The sequence below is a fragment of the Pristiophorus japonicus genome, chromosome 18, assembly GCF_044704955.1.
Source record: "Pristiophorus japonicus isolate sPriJap1 chromosome 18, sPriJap1.hap1, whole genome shotgun sequence".
In the NCBI taxonomy this organism is placed as follows: domain Eukaryota; kingdom Metazoa; phylum Chordata; class Chondrichthyes; family Pristiophoridae; genus Pristiophorus; species Pristiophorus japonicus.
The window spans coordinates 87,469,510-87,485,744 of NC_091994.1; the positions used below are offsets into that span (position 1 = coordinate 87,469,510).

At 43.9% G+C, this 16,235-nt stretch overlaps 1 protein-coding gene across 1 annotated transcript; it reads right to left on the minus strand.

Moving 5' to 3' along the window:
* Window positions 1–591: 591 nt before the first annotated feature.
* LOC139229275 (carboxypeptidase N subunit 2-like) lies at window positions 592–4,354 on the minus strand. Its single transcript, XM_070860937.1, has 2 exons — window positions 3,556–4,354; window positions 592–1,183 (listed from the first exon to the last, which is right to left on the minus strand). Exons 1-2 carry the CDS (start codon window positions 4,348–4,350, stop codon window positions 908–910), a joined length of 1,071 nt encoding a protein of 356 aa, XP_070717038.1. The 5' UTR covers window positions 4,351–4,354; the 3' UTR covers window positions 592–907.
* Between the last annotated feature and the right edge of the window lie 11,881 nt (window positions 4,355–16,235).

Here is a 16,235-nt window from a genome sequence, read left to right on the forward strand (position 1 = left end):
TACAACTTTTTACTATTAAAACTACTAAACTAAGAACTGAACTGAACTGGCTGCAGTGTAAAAAAAACATTTTATATATCCTTGATTTTAAAGAAACCTCTTTGATTTTATTAACCAATCTAAATGACGTATTAAAAGATTTCACCCCTATTGCTGGCAATCACCTCACACAGCAATGTTGGCACCCTTGTTGAGGTCCAAGTTAATTAAGCATCAGTACCTAGACATGCCAGGCTACACTTTTACTCCCTAGCTTCTCAGGTTCTCACTAATGAAGGGTCTCACGCAGGTCCAGATAGGCATGATATATTTTTATTCCCCTAATGAGCTTTCTCTATGTTTGTGATCTTGATGCCTTGTTTTCTATCACTGGTAAGGAATGTTTTGTTTATATAAGAACTGATCATTTTAATTAGCAATTGCTATCTTGATTTCCCAGCATTCAGCCTGACTACCTACATCATTCTGCAAACATATTTAATCTGTAACTCCATTTCGAGGGCATATTGAAGATGGTTCTTAATTGAGAAGCGGTTCCAAATAGAACACAGTGTACAGAAACTGGAGACATTTTATTTTGGTGCAGTCTGAGAATGATTGGACGGATACAGAGAAACATCACTCGGCATCTAAACACGCTTTACCTAATTTAGAGCTTGATACAGGCTCTGGGTGCCTAAAATTAAAAGCTTTTCAAAGACTGACACAACTGAAAAAAATTGCAGAACAAGATGATTTAGTGATATTGTGTAACTAACGGCAATATTCTGTAACAGGAACTACAACAGCTAAAGGCATAACATGGTTCTGTTCTAGTTGCAGGAATATTCGCTTAGCATTAAAGTGATTGTTGTTATTTTAAGTGTCCTCTGTGAGTGATCTGATGGGTGGTAATGAGTTCTAAATATTAACATTTTCCCATCTCTCTGTCAGTCACATTCACCATGGCGCTTCCTGCCAGATGCTGTGGTGTCTGACATATCACAGAGTCCGATTTGCTGATAATCCCAATCTTGACAGTATTTCTGTGATGTTTGATCCAGCAGCGAAGGTAATTGTTACCAGAGTCGCACCTCCAGGGGTTCTGATATAATCTGATGGTACTGAGGTTAGCTAGTGGCTCAAATGCTCCATCAGGCACCAACTCTAACTGGTTCTCATGCAGATCCAAGTAAGTGAGGTCCTGTAAAACACATTATTTTTTTATCATGTAGCTGTTAGAATATAAATTCCAGCTCCCACATATAACTCCGAACCACTTGATTGAATTTTCGCCTGCCACTCAATCCTGGATATCCACTATTTCAATCCATAAACCATACAGACACTTTGATTAGATTACACCCTCACTGCTATTGCTTCTCAGCAAATTCATTCAGTGACTAAACGGAGCAAATCAGAAGGTCCTAAGTTAAATTACCGATCTGTGCTGAGTTAGCTGGTTGCAGCTGGGGTGATGGCAGTAGTGGTACCATTAGCCTCAGTGCCTCTGAGTCGGAAGGTTGTGGGTTTAAGTCCCACTCCAGAGGCTTGAGCGCATAACCTAGACTGACACACTAGTGCAGTACTGACAGCACTGCACTGTTGGAGATGCTGTCTTTCAGATGAGACAGAGAGCCCCGACTGCTCTCTCAGGTGGACGTAAAAGATCCCATGACACTATTTCGAAGAAAAGCAGGACAATTGGAAAAGCATAATTCAATCAAGCATGGTTTTATGAAAGGGAAATCATGTTTGACAAATTTGCTGGAGTTCTTTGAGGATATAACAATCAGGGTGGATAAGGGGGAACTCGTGGATGTGGTGTATTTAGATTTCCAGAAGATAAGGTATAAAAGGTTACTGCACAAGATAAAAGTTCTTGGGGTCGGGGGTAATATATTAGCATGGATAGAGGATTGGCTAACTAACAGAAAACAGAGAGTCAGGATAAATGGGGCATTTTCCGGTTGGTAAACAATAACTAGTGGGGTGCCGCAGGGATCGGTGCTGGGGCCTCAACTATTTACAATCTGTATTAAGATTGAAGGATGAAGGAACTGAGTGTAATGTAGCCAATTTGCTGATGATACAAAGATGGGTGGGAAGCAAATTGTGAGGAGGACACAAAAAATCTGGAACGGGATAAAGACAGGTTAAGTGAGTGGGCAAAAATTTGGCAGATGGAGTATAATGTGGGAAAACATGAATTATCCACTTTAGCAGAAAAAATAAAAAAGCAACTTATAATTTAAATGTAGGCAGTTCGGGGAAGGTTCACAAAGTTGATTCCAGAGATGAAGGGGTTGACTTATGAAGATAAGTTGAGCCTATACTCATTGGAGTTCAGAAGAATGAGAGGTGATCTTATTGAAACATATAAGATAATGAGGGGACTTGACAAGTTGGATGCAGAGAGGATATTTCCACTCAAAGGAGAAACTAAAACTAGGGGACATAGTCTCAGAATAAGGGGCCGCCCATTTAAAACTGAGATGAGGAGAAATTTCTTCTCTCAGTGGGAAGGTTGCCGGAAAGCCCTGCGGAGCACAGAGACCGAGAGCTGGATTTTCCGGGGGATCAGCGGGCAGACTCGACATGCAGCGTGGGTTCATAGCGGGGGACACAATTCAGGTAATGTGGCTTGTTTAGAACCACTTAAGAATGAATTTCAGCTCACCTTCTGCATTCCAAAGCTCGCCTACAGGGTTCACGCTGGTCGTGGACCACGTCTATCAGGCTGAGGCAGGAGTTCAGTGGCCATTGAATCAGCTGTTGAGTTGACAGCTTCAAATATACAGTAAAAGCTCCCACCTTACAGAGATATCTTCCCTCAGCCACAATATCTTCCCCATTGCATTTCCACAGCAGATTCACTATGTTGTTACACAAGTCTCCATCCAGTCTGACCTCATTACCTCCATCACCATTGACAGATCACTTCTATCAGCTCTACTTCACCTCCCATCTCTTCCATCAACATGAGTGCCATTTATACGGTCTCACCTTGGTCCTTAGAATCCCACCACGATCAGCCCCAAAACCAGCAGCACCAGGCACAACAGTAGCATCAACAACAACACCACCAAACTTCTCCGCAATCACCTGACATAACACAGGACAGAGGGCATCAGCACCCAACCACGTTGCTGCCCGGGAGGCCAGAGATGGCCTCACCATGGCCAGATTTACTTCACTTGAAGCTGTATACCCTGACTGCCACATGATGCGCCAGGTTGGCACTACCCCACACCAACACCATAAAGCATCCCTACAATGCCCAAGCCATTCCTTTCACACTCATCACCATTACCGTTACACCTCACCATTCACTGCAACTCACTAAGCCACTTCCAAAGGTGCACACAAATCTGTCCAAGAACGCAAAGTGTTAAAAATAAAGGTTTCAATGTTTGACACCACATTAACCGAAACTTTACATGAACATTGCATAAAACACCCAAGTGACTACCATTGTGTGTTGTTAGTTAGTTAAAATCTCCCCCACCCACTCCACCATTGTCCTCGTTATTTGAATATTTCAGTGAATGTTAATGTTAAATGATTTTGTCCTACCTTTAAAGAATGCAAAAGTCCTGTGGGTATCCTCTCCAGTTGGTTACTGTAGAGAAGGAGTTTCAGGAGCGGCGTGTGGCTGAAAAGCTTATTGGGTAACTCTTGGAGGTTGTTATTTGCCAGCGTTATCCAGGTCAAGTTTCGCAAACCATAGAAGATCTTCTCAGGGAGGGACTCCAGTCTATTGTTGTTGAGAGCACATATTCTGAGATTATGCAGTGGTTCAAAAAGTGCCTCTGGAAGAACAGAGAGATAATTGAATGCCAGAGACAATACTTTCAATGCTTCCAAACCTAGGAAAGTACCCGGGGAAATCACTTGGAGATGGTTGTTGGACAAAACTAGTGTCTTGAGTTTCTTCAGGGGGAGGAAAAGTTGACTAGAAACATTGACTAACTGGTTTCCATTAAGAAGAAGGTATTCTAGATTGGGAACATTGTTGAAGATATTATCTGGTAAGTGTGATAGCTGGTTGCTATACAAATAAAGCCCTCTTAGCTGAGGAACCCAAGCAAATAAGTCATTTGGGAGCAAGATGAGCTTGTTCATCTGAAGATGAAGCACTTTAAGATCTGATGTATTCTGGAAAGAATTTGTTTCTAATTGAATTGAATTATTTCTTAACTTTAGAATGTTGACGTCCTTGGGTATATCAAATGGAAGAAAGTGGAGTCCTGCGCTTGTACAGTCCACTGTTAGATTATCCTGCGTGCGGCTACAGATGCAGACACTTGGACAGGAGTGGAACCCGTCAACAATCGACACAAGACCAAAAATCAAGCACTTCCACGACATGGCCTACCCCTGCAGAAACAACAACAATTTGCATTAATATAGGGATGCAACTATTTGTACTCATTGTGTCTGTAATGTGTTGTACTCAAACCGTAGTGACCTAGGTCCTTTATTCGTAACTCCAGAATGAGGCAGCCGCATGGTGGCTACCCTTTTATACAGCCCCTGCCACCAGGGCAGGAAATCCCGGTCTCCACAAGTTACACCCTCTAGTGGCGGCAGCATAGTATATACACAGTGTAAACCTTATTGATAGTACATCAGGTAAACAAGTCTCCATCTTATGCAACCATACAGTGACTACACAGAGAGTATATCTATAGTCTGCATATATAACAAACTGAATGGCAGCCATTTCTCTGATTGGCGCTCCATTATCACATGACCTATTGCTGATTGGTCTCCTTGGAGGATAAGCCACATCCCGAATTTTCTCTGGAATGTGTAAATGGAAGCACTCCGCCCAAGTTCTGACTGAGTTTGCAAATTGTAATTTGATCCATTCTAACTTCTGAAGCCAAAGAAGACAGATCTCGATCAACCCAGCAAAAGCCTCCCAAGTTCCAGCCGAAGTCCTTTACCCCAACACATGTGCTGCATCACTCAGTCGGTCCCTTGCCCATGCGCATGTGCATCCCTCCCTAGCCAATGTCCCTTGCCCCAGCGCAAGTGCATGATGTTACCCCACCGCCGCACCCCCAACGCCCCCCCCCCTCGGCCATAGATGGGGTATTGTGTGCGGATTGTTAACAGGTTTATTGGGTATGCAGTGAATAGTGACAATGTCATGACTTCTGGATTTCATCCATTTCAACAATGCTCCTTGTAACACACGCACTAAGCTTTACTAGAAATCGGGTGTGTGAGTAAAGGGGGTTGGAAGAACCTGGTCTTCCCTGAGTTCCCTCTCTCCACTCCGATCCCCACAGGCTTTCTCTCCCCCCACTCCCCCAGGTTCTCTCTCTTCCCACATCCCCAGGCTCTCTCTCTGTCCCCGTTCCCATCTCCCAAGGCTCTCTGCCACCCCCCCCTCCCCACCCGCAGGCCCTCTCTCTCTCTCGCCCCCGTAAGAAAGAGGCTCGAGGCTCGGTCAGGGGCTCAGCGGCTTGTGGCTCAGTCGGACAACATGGTCAGTTCAGAATCAACGTGTTCGGGGCTCCACTTCAGGTTTCGGGGGGGAGCAGAGTCGGGAGGATGCCTGCGCAGAAAACGTTAGTACAAATATTCACTTTGATAAATAAACAGTGATTATCTGTGTCCTTCTGTCATCATCATCATCATCATCATCATAGGCAGTTCCTCGAAATCGAGGAAAACTTGCTTCCACTCCTGAAGTGAGTTCTTAGGTGGCTGTACAGTCCAATACAGGAATTACAGCCTGTGTCACAGGTGGGACAGACAGTCGTTGAAGGAAAGGGTGGGCCTGCACACTATCGGACCAGCCTCTTTTTGCGCATGCGCGCCCAAATGCATCTGCGTGCTGTCACTGAGGTTCGGCCGCGCATGTGCAGTACCCACTGTTGCGGCTGCAGTGCAGCATGAACCACACTTTGTTCAGCTCCGTGGGAGAAGATCCGTGAGAAGTTTGGATTGAAAGACGAAGGGGAATTGGAGAGGGAGGGGAGGATCAGAGAAAGGGGAAGGATCGAAGAGAGGGGAAGATCAGAGAAAGGGGAGGGATCGGAGGGAGAGAGGGGGGTATTGGAGAGAGAAGGGACTGGAGAGAAAGAGACAGGGGAGAGAGGGGAGTGGATTGGGATTTAGATGGTAAGACTAGATGAAATCTGGAAGTCGCGACACTATACCCAATAAACCTGTTAACAATCTGTGACCCACACACAATACCCCATCTATGGCCAGGAAGGGGGAAGAAAGTCAGGAGCTTGTTGGGGGTAGAAGGTCATGAATCCATGGACGAGGTGTGTGGTGGGGGAAGAAGGTTAGGAACTTGGGCGAGGGGGGAATGGTCAGAAACTTGGGCTGGGGAAAGGAGGTTAGGAACTTAGGCTGGGGGGGGCGGAGGAGGTCAGCAAGTTAGGCTGGGGGGGTGGGGAGGAAGTCAGGAAGTTGGGTTGGGGGGGAAGGAGGTCAGGAACTTGGGCTGGGGGTGGGAGTGGGGAAGGTCAAGAACGAGCTGGGGGTGGGAGGAGGTCAGGAACGGGCTGGGGAGGGAGGAGTTCAAGAACTTGGGCTGGCGGGGGTGGGGAGGTCAGGAACGGGCTGGGGATGTAGGAAGTCAGGGGCAGGTCAGAAGGCCTCCTCATAGGACTCTCCTGGGCATGGCCAAGGTGGCCATTAACCGGTCCAGGCAGCGGGCTGTAATATATCGCCTATTGACAGATGTTAGAAGTTAGAATTAAGAAAGTTATTTTACACGTCTTTAATTAATGAATAACCTTTATGTTTGTAACTTCCTTTATATGCATTGATTGTATGTAAAACTCGCTTATAAATGATAGAAAATGGCCATATAACATAAAATGGGTTTTAAAATGGCCAAAGGCTGAGAAGCAAAGCATCATAGTAAATTGAGCCATTATTATGCCAACCATTTTTGTAACTGCTGATACAGCTTCATTTAGAACTAGAATGATCAAGGCTAAAATTATTAATCAATAAGATAAAGGAATGCAGCATGTACGATTTTTATCCTAATTTTGTAAAGCCAAGCTCAGTAATTCTGTGTGACATGGTCTGTATAATTGTTCTCAGAGAGGTGATTCCTGCCACAGAGAGCGGAGATATAGATAACATAGAAGGTCAAAGGCAGTAGACTCAATATGATCTATTGAGGATGTAACGAACAGGGTAAATAAAGGGGAACTAGTGGATGTGTATTTGGACTTCCAGAAGGCATTTGACAAGGTGCCACATAAAAGATTACTGCACAAGATAAAAGTTCACGAGATTGGGGGTAATATATTTGCATGGATAGAGGATTGGCTAACTAACAGAAAACAGAGAGTCAGGATAAATGGTTCATTCTCTGGTTGGCAATCAATAACCAGTGGGATGCCTCAGGGATCAGTGCTGGGACTGCAACTATTTACAACCTATATTAACAACTTGGAAGAAGGGACTGAATGTAACATAGCCAAGTTTGCTGATGATACAAAGATGGGAGGAAAAGCAATGTGTGAGGTGGACACAAAAAATCTGCAAAAGGACATAGACAGACTAAGTGAGTGGGCAAAAATTTAACAGATGGAGTATAATGTTGGAAAGTGTGAGGTCATGCACTTTGGCAGAAAAAATCAAACGCAAGTTATTATTTAAATGGACAAAGATTGCAAAGTGCTGCAGTACAGCGGGACCTGGGAGTACTTGTGCATGAAACACAAAAGGATAATATGCAGGTACAGCAAGTGATCAGGAAGGCCAATGGAATCTTGGCCTTTATTGCAAGGGGAATGAAGTATAAAAGCAGGGAAGTCTTGCTACAGCTTTACAGGGTATTGGTGAGGCCACACCTGGAATACTGTGTTCCATATTTAAGAAAGGATATACTTGGTTTGGAGGCAGTTCAGAGAAGGTTCACTAGGTTGATTCCGGAGTTGAGGGGGTTGATTTATGAGGAAAGGTTGAGTAGGTTGGGCCTCTACTCATTGGAATTCCGAAGAATGAGAGATGATCTTATTGAAACGTATAAGATTATGAGAGGGCTTGACAAGGTGGATGCAGAGAGGATGTTTCCACTGATGGGGGAGATTAGAACTAGAGGGTATGATCTTAGAATAAGGGGCCGCCCATTTAAAACTGAGATGAGGAGGAATTTCTTCTCTCAGAGGGTTGTAAATCTGTGGAATTCGCTGCCTCAGAGAGCTGTGGAAGCTGGGATATTGAATAAATTTAAGACAGAAATAGACAGATTTTTGAGCGATAAGGGCATAAGGGGTTATGGGGAACGGGGAAGGGAAGTGGAACTGAGTCCATGATCAGATCAGCCATGATCGTATTAAATGGCGGAGCAGGCTCGAGGGGCCGTATGGCCTACTCCTGCTCCTATTTCTTATGTTCTATTGTAAGGCTGAAACAGCTGCAAATTTTCACAGCATTTGAATGGGAGGAAAAGGGTATAAAGTAACAGCTCTTCTACCAGAAAGGCAATGCGAATCAAGACAACAGGAGATGAGGAGTCAGCACCACGGTCTCTCGAGAGGACGCTATCGGGAATCAGGCTGTGACTATCATTGGGTTAAGTATTACTTTTTGTAACAGAACGTAATTTACTTGATAAATGTCTGTTGTTTTTACTCAATATACCTGTATTAAAAGCATTTGTTATAATCTGAACAAGAGTCTCCTAGTTTGAATTAAATATAAACCCTGAGAATAGTTCAATTGTTATAATTAGCAAAGCGGCAAAAAGCTGCTACGTATTTAAAAACTACAGGGCAGTTGAAGGAATCATTCAGCCCAACTGCCTGCCTCTTCCGCGGTTACGTTCGAGCCAGGGTGGTCACCGGAACGCTCGCAGCCTTCCGCGAGAGGTGGGTGCCGGAGGAACTGGAGTGCATCACCACCCCGGCAAACAAATTTTAATTTAATCCATTAATGTTAAAAGTTTAATTTGTTGGTTTTATTGCCCCTTTAATAAGGGGGCCCTTGAATTATAGTTTTACAAAAATAGTGTCGGCGGTCAGGAACTTGGGCTGGGGGAGAGGAGGTCAGGAACTTGGGCTGGGGGAGAGGAGGTCAGGAACTTGGGCTGGGGGATATATGTAGGAGGTCAGGCACTTGGGCTGGGGGATGTATGTAGGAAGTCAGGAACTTGGGCTGGGGCGGGAGGGTGGGGGGAAGGACATTGTTTGGAGGGGTGGGAAAAGATTTTAACCCATGATAGTGAGCTCTCTCTGTTCCAAGTGAGCTCTGTTCTGTCTAGAGTCAACAGTCAGAGTGGCTAAATTAGAGTTTGCAAAGAGAAACTGCTGGGTGTGTCCTAGCCTCCAAGAGAACCAATCAGCAATCAGGACTTGTGATCAACGGGGCCCAATCAGAGCTTTAGGTATTGCAAATTAATGCATCCATAAATAAACCCATCTCCTAAAGCTTACCTGCTCCACAGTTAAAACTGTTCCAGTTTGAACCTTTTCTGTACCGCCCTTCCCAAAAACAAACATGCACACTCCTCTCTCTATTTCACTTTCATTCTCGCACACAAGGAGAAGCCTAACTTCTTCATGCTTGGGTTTCTGATGTAAGAACATAAGAACATAAGAATTAGGAACAGGAGTAGGCCATCTAGCCCCTCGAGCCTGCTCCGCCATTCAACAAGATCATGGCTGAACTGGTCGTGGACTCAGCTCCACTTACCCGCCCTCTCCCCATAACCCTTAATTTCCTTGTTGGTTAAAAATCTATCTATCTGTGATTTGAATACATTCAATGAGCTAGCCTCAACTGCTTCCTTGGGCAGAGAATTCCACAGATTCACAACCCTCTGGGAGAAGAAATTTCCTCTCAACTCGGTTTTAAATTGGCTCCCCTGTATTTTGAGGCTGTGCCCCCTAGTTCTAGTCTCCCTGACCAGTGGAAACAACCTCTCTGCCTCTATCTTGTCTATCCCTTTCATTATTTTAAATGTTTCTATAAGATCACCCCTCATCCTTCTGAACTCCAACGAGTAAAGACCCAGTCTACTCAATCTATCATCATAAGGTAACCCCCTCATCTCTGGAATCAGCCTAGTGAATCGTCTCTGTACCCCCTCCAAAGCTAGTATATCCTTCCTTAAGTAAGGTGACCAAAACTGCACGCAGTACTCCAGGTGCGGCCTCATCAATACCCTGTACAGTTGCAGCAGGGCCTCCCTACTTTTGTACTCCATCCCTCTCGCAATGAAGGCCAACATTCCATTCGCCTTCCTGATTACCTGCTGCACCTGCAAACTAACTTTTTGGGATTCATGCACAAGGACCCCAGGTCCTTCTGCACCGCAGCTTGTTGTAATTTCTCCCCATTCAAATAATATTCCCTTTTACGTTTTTTTTCCCAAGGTGGATGACCTCACACTTTCCGACATTGTATTCCATCTGCCAAACCTTAGCCCATTTGCTTAACCTATCTAAATCTCTTTGCAGCCTCTCTGTGTCCTCTACACAACCCGCTTTCCCACTAATCTTTGTGTCATCTGCAAATTTTGTTACACTACACTCTGTCCCCTCTGCATTTTATAACAGAGTGAGGAGCCCTTGTTAAAGTTAACTCATGCACAATCAGAGAAAAATTGCAAAAAGCAAAGAATTTAAAAAAAATACACTGCTGTGAAAAAATGTACACCAAAATATTAAATATTTTGCAATAATAACAGTTTCTCAGTGAAGTCGGTTCAGCTTTAATGCAGTCTATAGTTGAATAACTCAACAACATTCATCTAGATTCAAAAATTAAATTGGTGCTTTTGTGAGGAATTGGATTGTGGCAAGCTACTCCTATAGGACCGGAAAGGTGAAAAATGGAAAGATGTATATGTCGTTTCTTGGCAACAAAACTACAAGTGTTTTGCACCACCGGCTCTACCCATGGGTGCATTAAACTTTTAGGTCATTGGATCGTTTGAAGTCACTAGCAGTGGCCTGTACCAGATTAGTCAGTCAGCTATTGCAGGTTAAGTGGCAAGAGTTTGTTGGCAAGAGGGCAACACGTTAATCATTTTCCCCACGGAAAGGAAGAATCAGCACAACAGAGCACTGATCTTTTCCTGGGTGGCAATATTCCTGGACTGCTGAGCCTATAGATGGCACACATGTGAATGGAATGGAAAAGATAAATTCAGAATATTACTTTCAATTACACTACGAGAGTAGGATAAGGGGAGATGGGTTCAACGTAGCAAAAGGTAAATTTAGAACTAAGATATGGAAATTCTTCAACAAAGAATGATTAACATATGGATAGACGTCCAGAAAGAATAACTGAGATGGAAACCCTGGAATCTTTAAAGAAATAATGATAATTACATAGGATATACGGCACAGAAACAAGCCATTCGGCCCAACCAGTCCATGCCGTGTTTATGCTCCACTCGAGCCTCCTCCCGTCTTTCTTCAGCTAAATAACCCTCTATTCCCTTCTCCCTCATATGTTTGTCTAGCCTTCCCTTAAATGCATCTATACTATTCGCTTCAAGCACTCCTTGTGGCAGCAAGTTCCGCATTCTCACCTCTCTTTGGGTACAGAAGTTTCTTCTGAATTCCCGATTGGATTTCTTGGTGACTATTTTATATTGATAGCCTTTAGTTAAGTTCTTCCCCACAAGTGGAAACATTCTCTCTGTATCCACTCTATCAAAACCTTTCATAATTTTGAAGACCTCTACTAGATCACCCCTCAGCCTGTTTTCAAGAGAAAGGAGACCCAGCCTGTTCATCCTTTCCTGATGTGTATACAATCGCATTTCTGGTATCATCCTTGTAAATCTTCTCTGCACCCGCTGCAGTGACTCTATATCCTACTTACCATCGGGGACAGACCAGCCTCCAGCCAGCAGTCCATCCCTGTTCTGCTGCCGATCTCCCGCCCACATCAATATCGCATCTCGGTGGGCAGGAGTCCACTTGTGCCACTTGGCCGTCCGCTGATGTCGGCGGGGACTTCCCAGCGTCTCTCCCCTCTCCAGGCCACGTCGAAAGTGGCACTGGGCGGTTCGACCAGAGGAATGTCGGTGGAAGTCGGCAGTAAGTTCACCAATTTCAGGCCCTAGATGTTCTTCTATTTTCTCCTTGAGGAATTCCATTACTTTTCCTAATACTGATGTTAAGCAGACTAGGATATAATTTCCTGGACATGTTCTATCCCCCTTCTTAAATATAGGTACAGCTTATTACATTAGCTAACTACCAATCCTCTAGCACTACAGTTTTTTTTTAACGAATTATTAAATATGTGTAGTAATGTCTCTGCTATTTTTTACACTTTTTTATGTTCCTTGATAATTTAATATCATAGATCCTCTTTGCCTTCCTAATTGATTTTTGGACTTTTTCCTTAATCTTTTCATATTCTCCTTTATCACGCACTCCCCTGCTGTCTATGTACTTAGGGGACCTCATAGAAACATATAAAATTCTGACGGGGTTAGACAGGTTAGATGCAGGAAGAATGTTCCCAATGTTGGGGAAGTCCAGAACCAGGGGTCACAGTCTAAGGATAAGGGGTAAGCCATTTAGGACCGAGATGCGGAGGAACTTCTTCACCCAGAGAGTGGTGAACCTGTGGAATTCTCTACCACAGAAAGTTGTTGAGGCCAATTCACTAAATATATTCAAAAAGGAGTTAGATGAGGTCCTTACTGCTAGGGGGATCAAGGGGTATGGCGAGAAAGCAGGAATGGGGTACTGAAGTTGAATGTTCAGCCATGAACTCATTGAATGGCGGTGCAGGCTAGAAGGGCCGAATGGCCTACTCCTGCACCTATTTTCTATGTTTCTATGTTTTTAATGTACGCCTCTTTTCTCATCCTCAGTTATTCCCTAATGGCTTTATTTATCCATGGAGTCTCATTTGTGTTTAGTTTGTTCTTTCTTTTTAGCAGAATATATTGTCCTGCACTCTGTTGAACACTGTTTTAAATGTTTACTATTGCTGTTCTGCATTATTTTTTTGCCAATATTGTTGCCTTTGCTATTCTCTGTCTCTCAAAATCATCTTTTCTCCAATCTATTACCCTGGTTTTTGTTATACTTAGGTCCTTCTCAATTATCCTCTTAAAGCGCATTATACTATGGTCACTAATGCCTAAATGTTCCCCTACTTTTACTTCTCTTGTCCGCTTTGGTTCATTCCCCATTACTAGATCCAATAGAGAATCCTCCTTATTGGGCTTATTACATATTTGGTTAAAAAGGAGTCCTGTACACATTGTGGGAACTCCATTCCCTTATCCACTTTACCTACCTCTTCTGTCCAATTAATATCAGGGCAATCCCCCATGATTATTATTCTATGTTTTTTACTCATTTCCCTAATTTGTCTGCATATTTCTTTCTCCACCTCCCTTCCACTATTAGGTGGTCTGTAGACTACACCTATTAATGTGATTGATCCTTTATTATATTTTATCTCTATCCATATGGATTCTATTCAAATCACTTGACCCCACAAAATGAATCATGCAACACTTACCTTACTCTTGCAGGATACAGACTAAATACACCAACACAGGCTCCAGTGCAGTGCAACAAGCCTAGAATAATCTTTCTGGGACTTAGTGAATCAACTTTCAACAACAACTAAAATGGTGCATAGACACTCCGTGCAATTAATATTTAACAGTGTTACAGGAAAGAGCCACTTATGGTAAACGGTACTAGATAATACTTCAGGGACATCCAGATCGTACCAAGCCAATTTCTGCTGCTCAGATTTTTTGAGAAGCACCTTGCTTCCAGAAAGTTTTCCTGTATCATGGCCTCTCTATTTCATTGAAACTGCTATGGCTATTGTTCCTTTGAACTTTACTCTCTTGTTCCTCCTAAGATCCAAATGTACCATCCTGCATTCTGTTCCTGCTCCCTGCAACCTCACTGTTCTAACGTCATGACTCAATGTACTGCCTCCTACTTTAACTCATTCTTGCCCAGATTCGCACCTCTCCCTGTTGTCTCAAACTGATATGGATAACAGTTTCAATGGCTGGTACAATCTCTCATTTTGAAATAACTTATTTACGTACCTAAACCCCTTTTGTCCCAGTGGCTCCAGCCATTTTCAATCAAGAGGAAAATAAAAGTTTTAGACCTTGGCGAATTCATTATTAGAATCATTAATCTGACTTTATATGAAAAACATATCGGATTAATTTTCACTTTCAATGCCTGGGAGCAGACTGTCACCCATTGTAGAAACCATCCGATTTTCATCATATTGCTTTCACCCTATTATAACTTAAACCAAAATTCCCCTTTAGGACAAATTGAAATCCAGAAGCACGACAGAGGGATTGAAAGCAAGACCCATTTGGCACTGTAAATGAATTCCACCAGTAGAGAGAGCAGTTGCATCTGACACAGCTGAGGATCCCACCAACGTCTTATTCTGAAGCAGAGAACTTCTTTCAACGCACGAGTTCTATGTTGTGATTGCCAGCTGACATCAGTTTTGAATTCATTCTTGGTGTTGATGAGCAAGTCCTGGCATGCGGATTGCTAACTGACGTGAAATTTGCTACGGCTGTGTGGGAAGATGCTAATGCTAATGGAGACAATGTAATGGAGTGTATTGACTTGGCCATGTCAACTATCAGGCACCTCTTCTTAGAATCATAGAATGACACACATAAGAAGTCCATTTGGCCCATCATGCCTGTGCTTGCTAATCCCACTCTCCTGCTCTTTTCCCATCGCCCTGCAATTTTTTTTCCCTTCGAGTATTTATCTAATTCTCTTTTGAATGTTACTGTTGAATCTGCTTCTACCACCCTTTCAGGCAGTGCATTCCAGATTGTAACTTCTTGTTGGAGTTGGTTAATTCCTATGTCTTGTCACCACCATAGAATCTATCATTATGTTCTCAGAAAGACTCCCAATATAACATAACTAATTCTGAGAGCTTGATACTCCTCTGGTGGACAGGAAGGGATGGAAGCAGAATTCTCTTTAACAAGTAAGCATGCCTGTTGAATAGATTAGCCATACAGACCAGAAATGTTCAAGGTTCTGCGCTCAGTCTGTGCTGAATTAACTGATCCCCACTTGGTCAGTGGTATGGGGAGTACAATTGCCCACAGCGCTCTTGGAGAGGAAAAAAAGATGAGGGTTTCCAATCCTGATCATTATCTAGTGACCCTGCTGCAGCTCTATGTCTGGACATAAGGTGAAGACAAAATTGGGTTTGGCTATGATGACTCTACATTCCAATAACCAGACAATGCTCACTAAACTTGAGCATGAAGAATGGCCATTTCACCGAGGTACCAAAGAGCAGCTGGGTGTCTGTGGAACCATAACCCCAGCATAATTTGGTGCTTTTGGGAGAGGAGAAAATCGAGGAAATAAAAAGATAACATTTATGGTTATACAGGTTGAGTGTCAGAAATCTGGAACCCTCAGGACCGATTCCAGATTCTGGGTTTTTCCTGATTTTCAATTTGTTTTCTGACATCACGAATTCGGAAACACCCGAGCCCAGGTTCGGGTATTTCCGGATTTTGGAACATCAGAAAGCCGGGGGGGAATTTCCACCGAAGAACTGTTCGGACAGTCCAGCCCCACCAAGGAGGTTGTCGGGCGGGCCCCGCCTAGGATGTCATCATCGGGCAGGACAGCCCCACCAAGGAGGTGTTCGGGCAGGCTGGCGAGAAAGCCCTGAGGTAAGGGCAGCGAGGCGGGGCCCCGAGGTCGGGCAGCGGCGAGGCCCCAAGGTCGGACACCGTCGAGGCCCCGAGATCGGCAGGGTTGTCTGGTTCAGATTCCGGAACATTTTACAGATTCCGGACAACCCTGCCACGGATCGTCCCAGAGTCCGGATTCCGGAACATTCCAGACGCCGGAACTCCGGATTTTGGACGCTGCACCTGTATTTGAATCGGGTGACAAAAGCTGTCCTTTTATGTTAAACCTTAAGAACTCTGAAAACTTCATCTTAAAGAACAAATATTGCAGTGTGAAACTCTCTAAAGCACACATTGCGGATTCCAATCACTTTGTTGCCTCATTAAAAGGGAAATGAGAATGGGGAACAAGAAAATAAACATTGTGCAAAAGCTTGCAATGTTATTTCCTATTCCCCATTTATTTAATTAAAACATGTGTATTTTTCATCCTTTAGCTCTTCCGACATGGCATCTCACTCCCTACCTCGTTGCAACTAGTGCATGAGGGTAACCAGGCTCAGTTCACCCCTTCCCTCTTCCCTCGAGGGTAGGAAGCACTGGGTCGCATCAGACC

Excerpts from the sequence above, each read along its gene's own strand:
- LOC139229275 (XM_070860937.1), bottom strand. The coding sequence starts at position 4,350 with ATGTCGTGGAAGTGCTTGATTTTTGGTCTTGTGTCGATTGTTGACGGG. Across the intron at positions 1,184-3,555 it reads GACTTTTGCATTCTTTAAAG|GACCTCACTTACTTGGATCT; the intron begins GTAGGACAAAAT and ends TGTGTTTTACAG.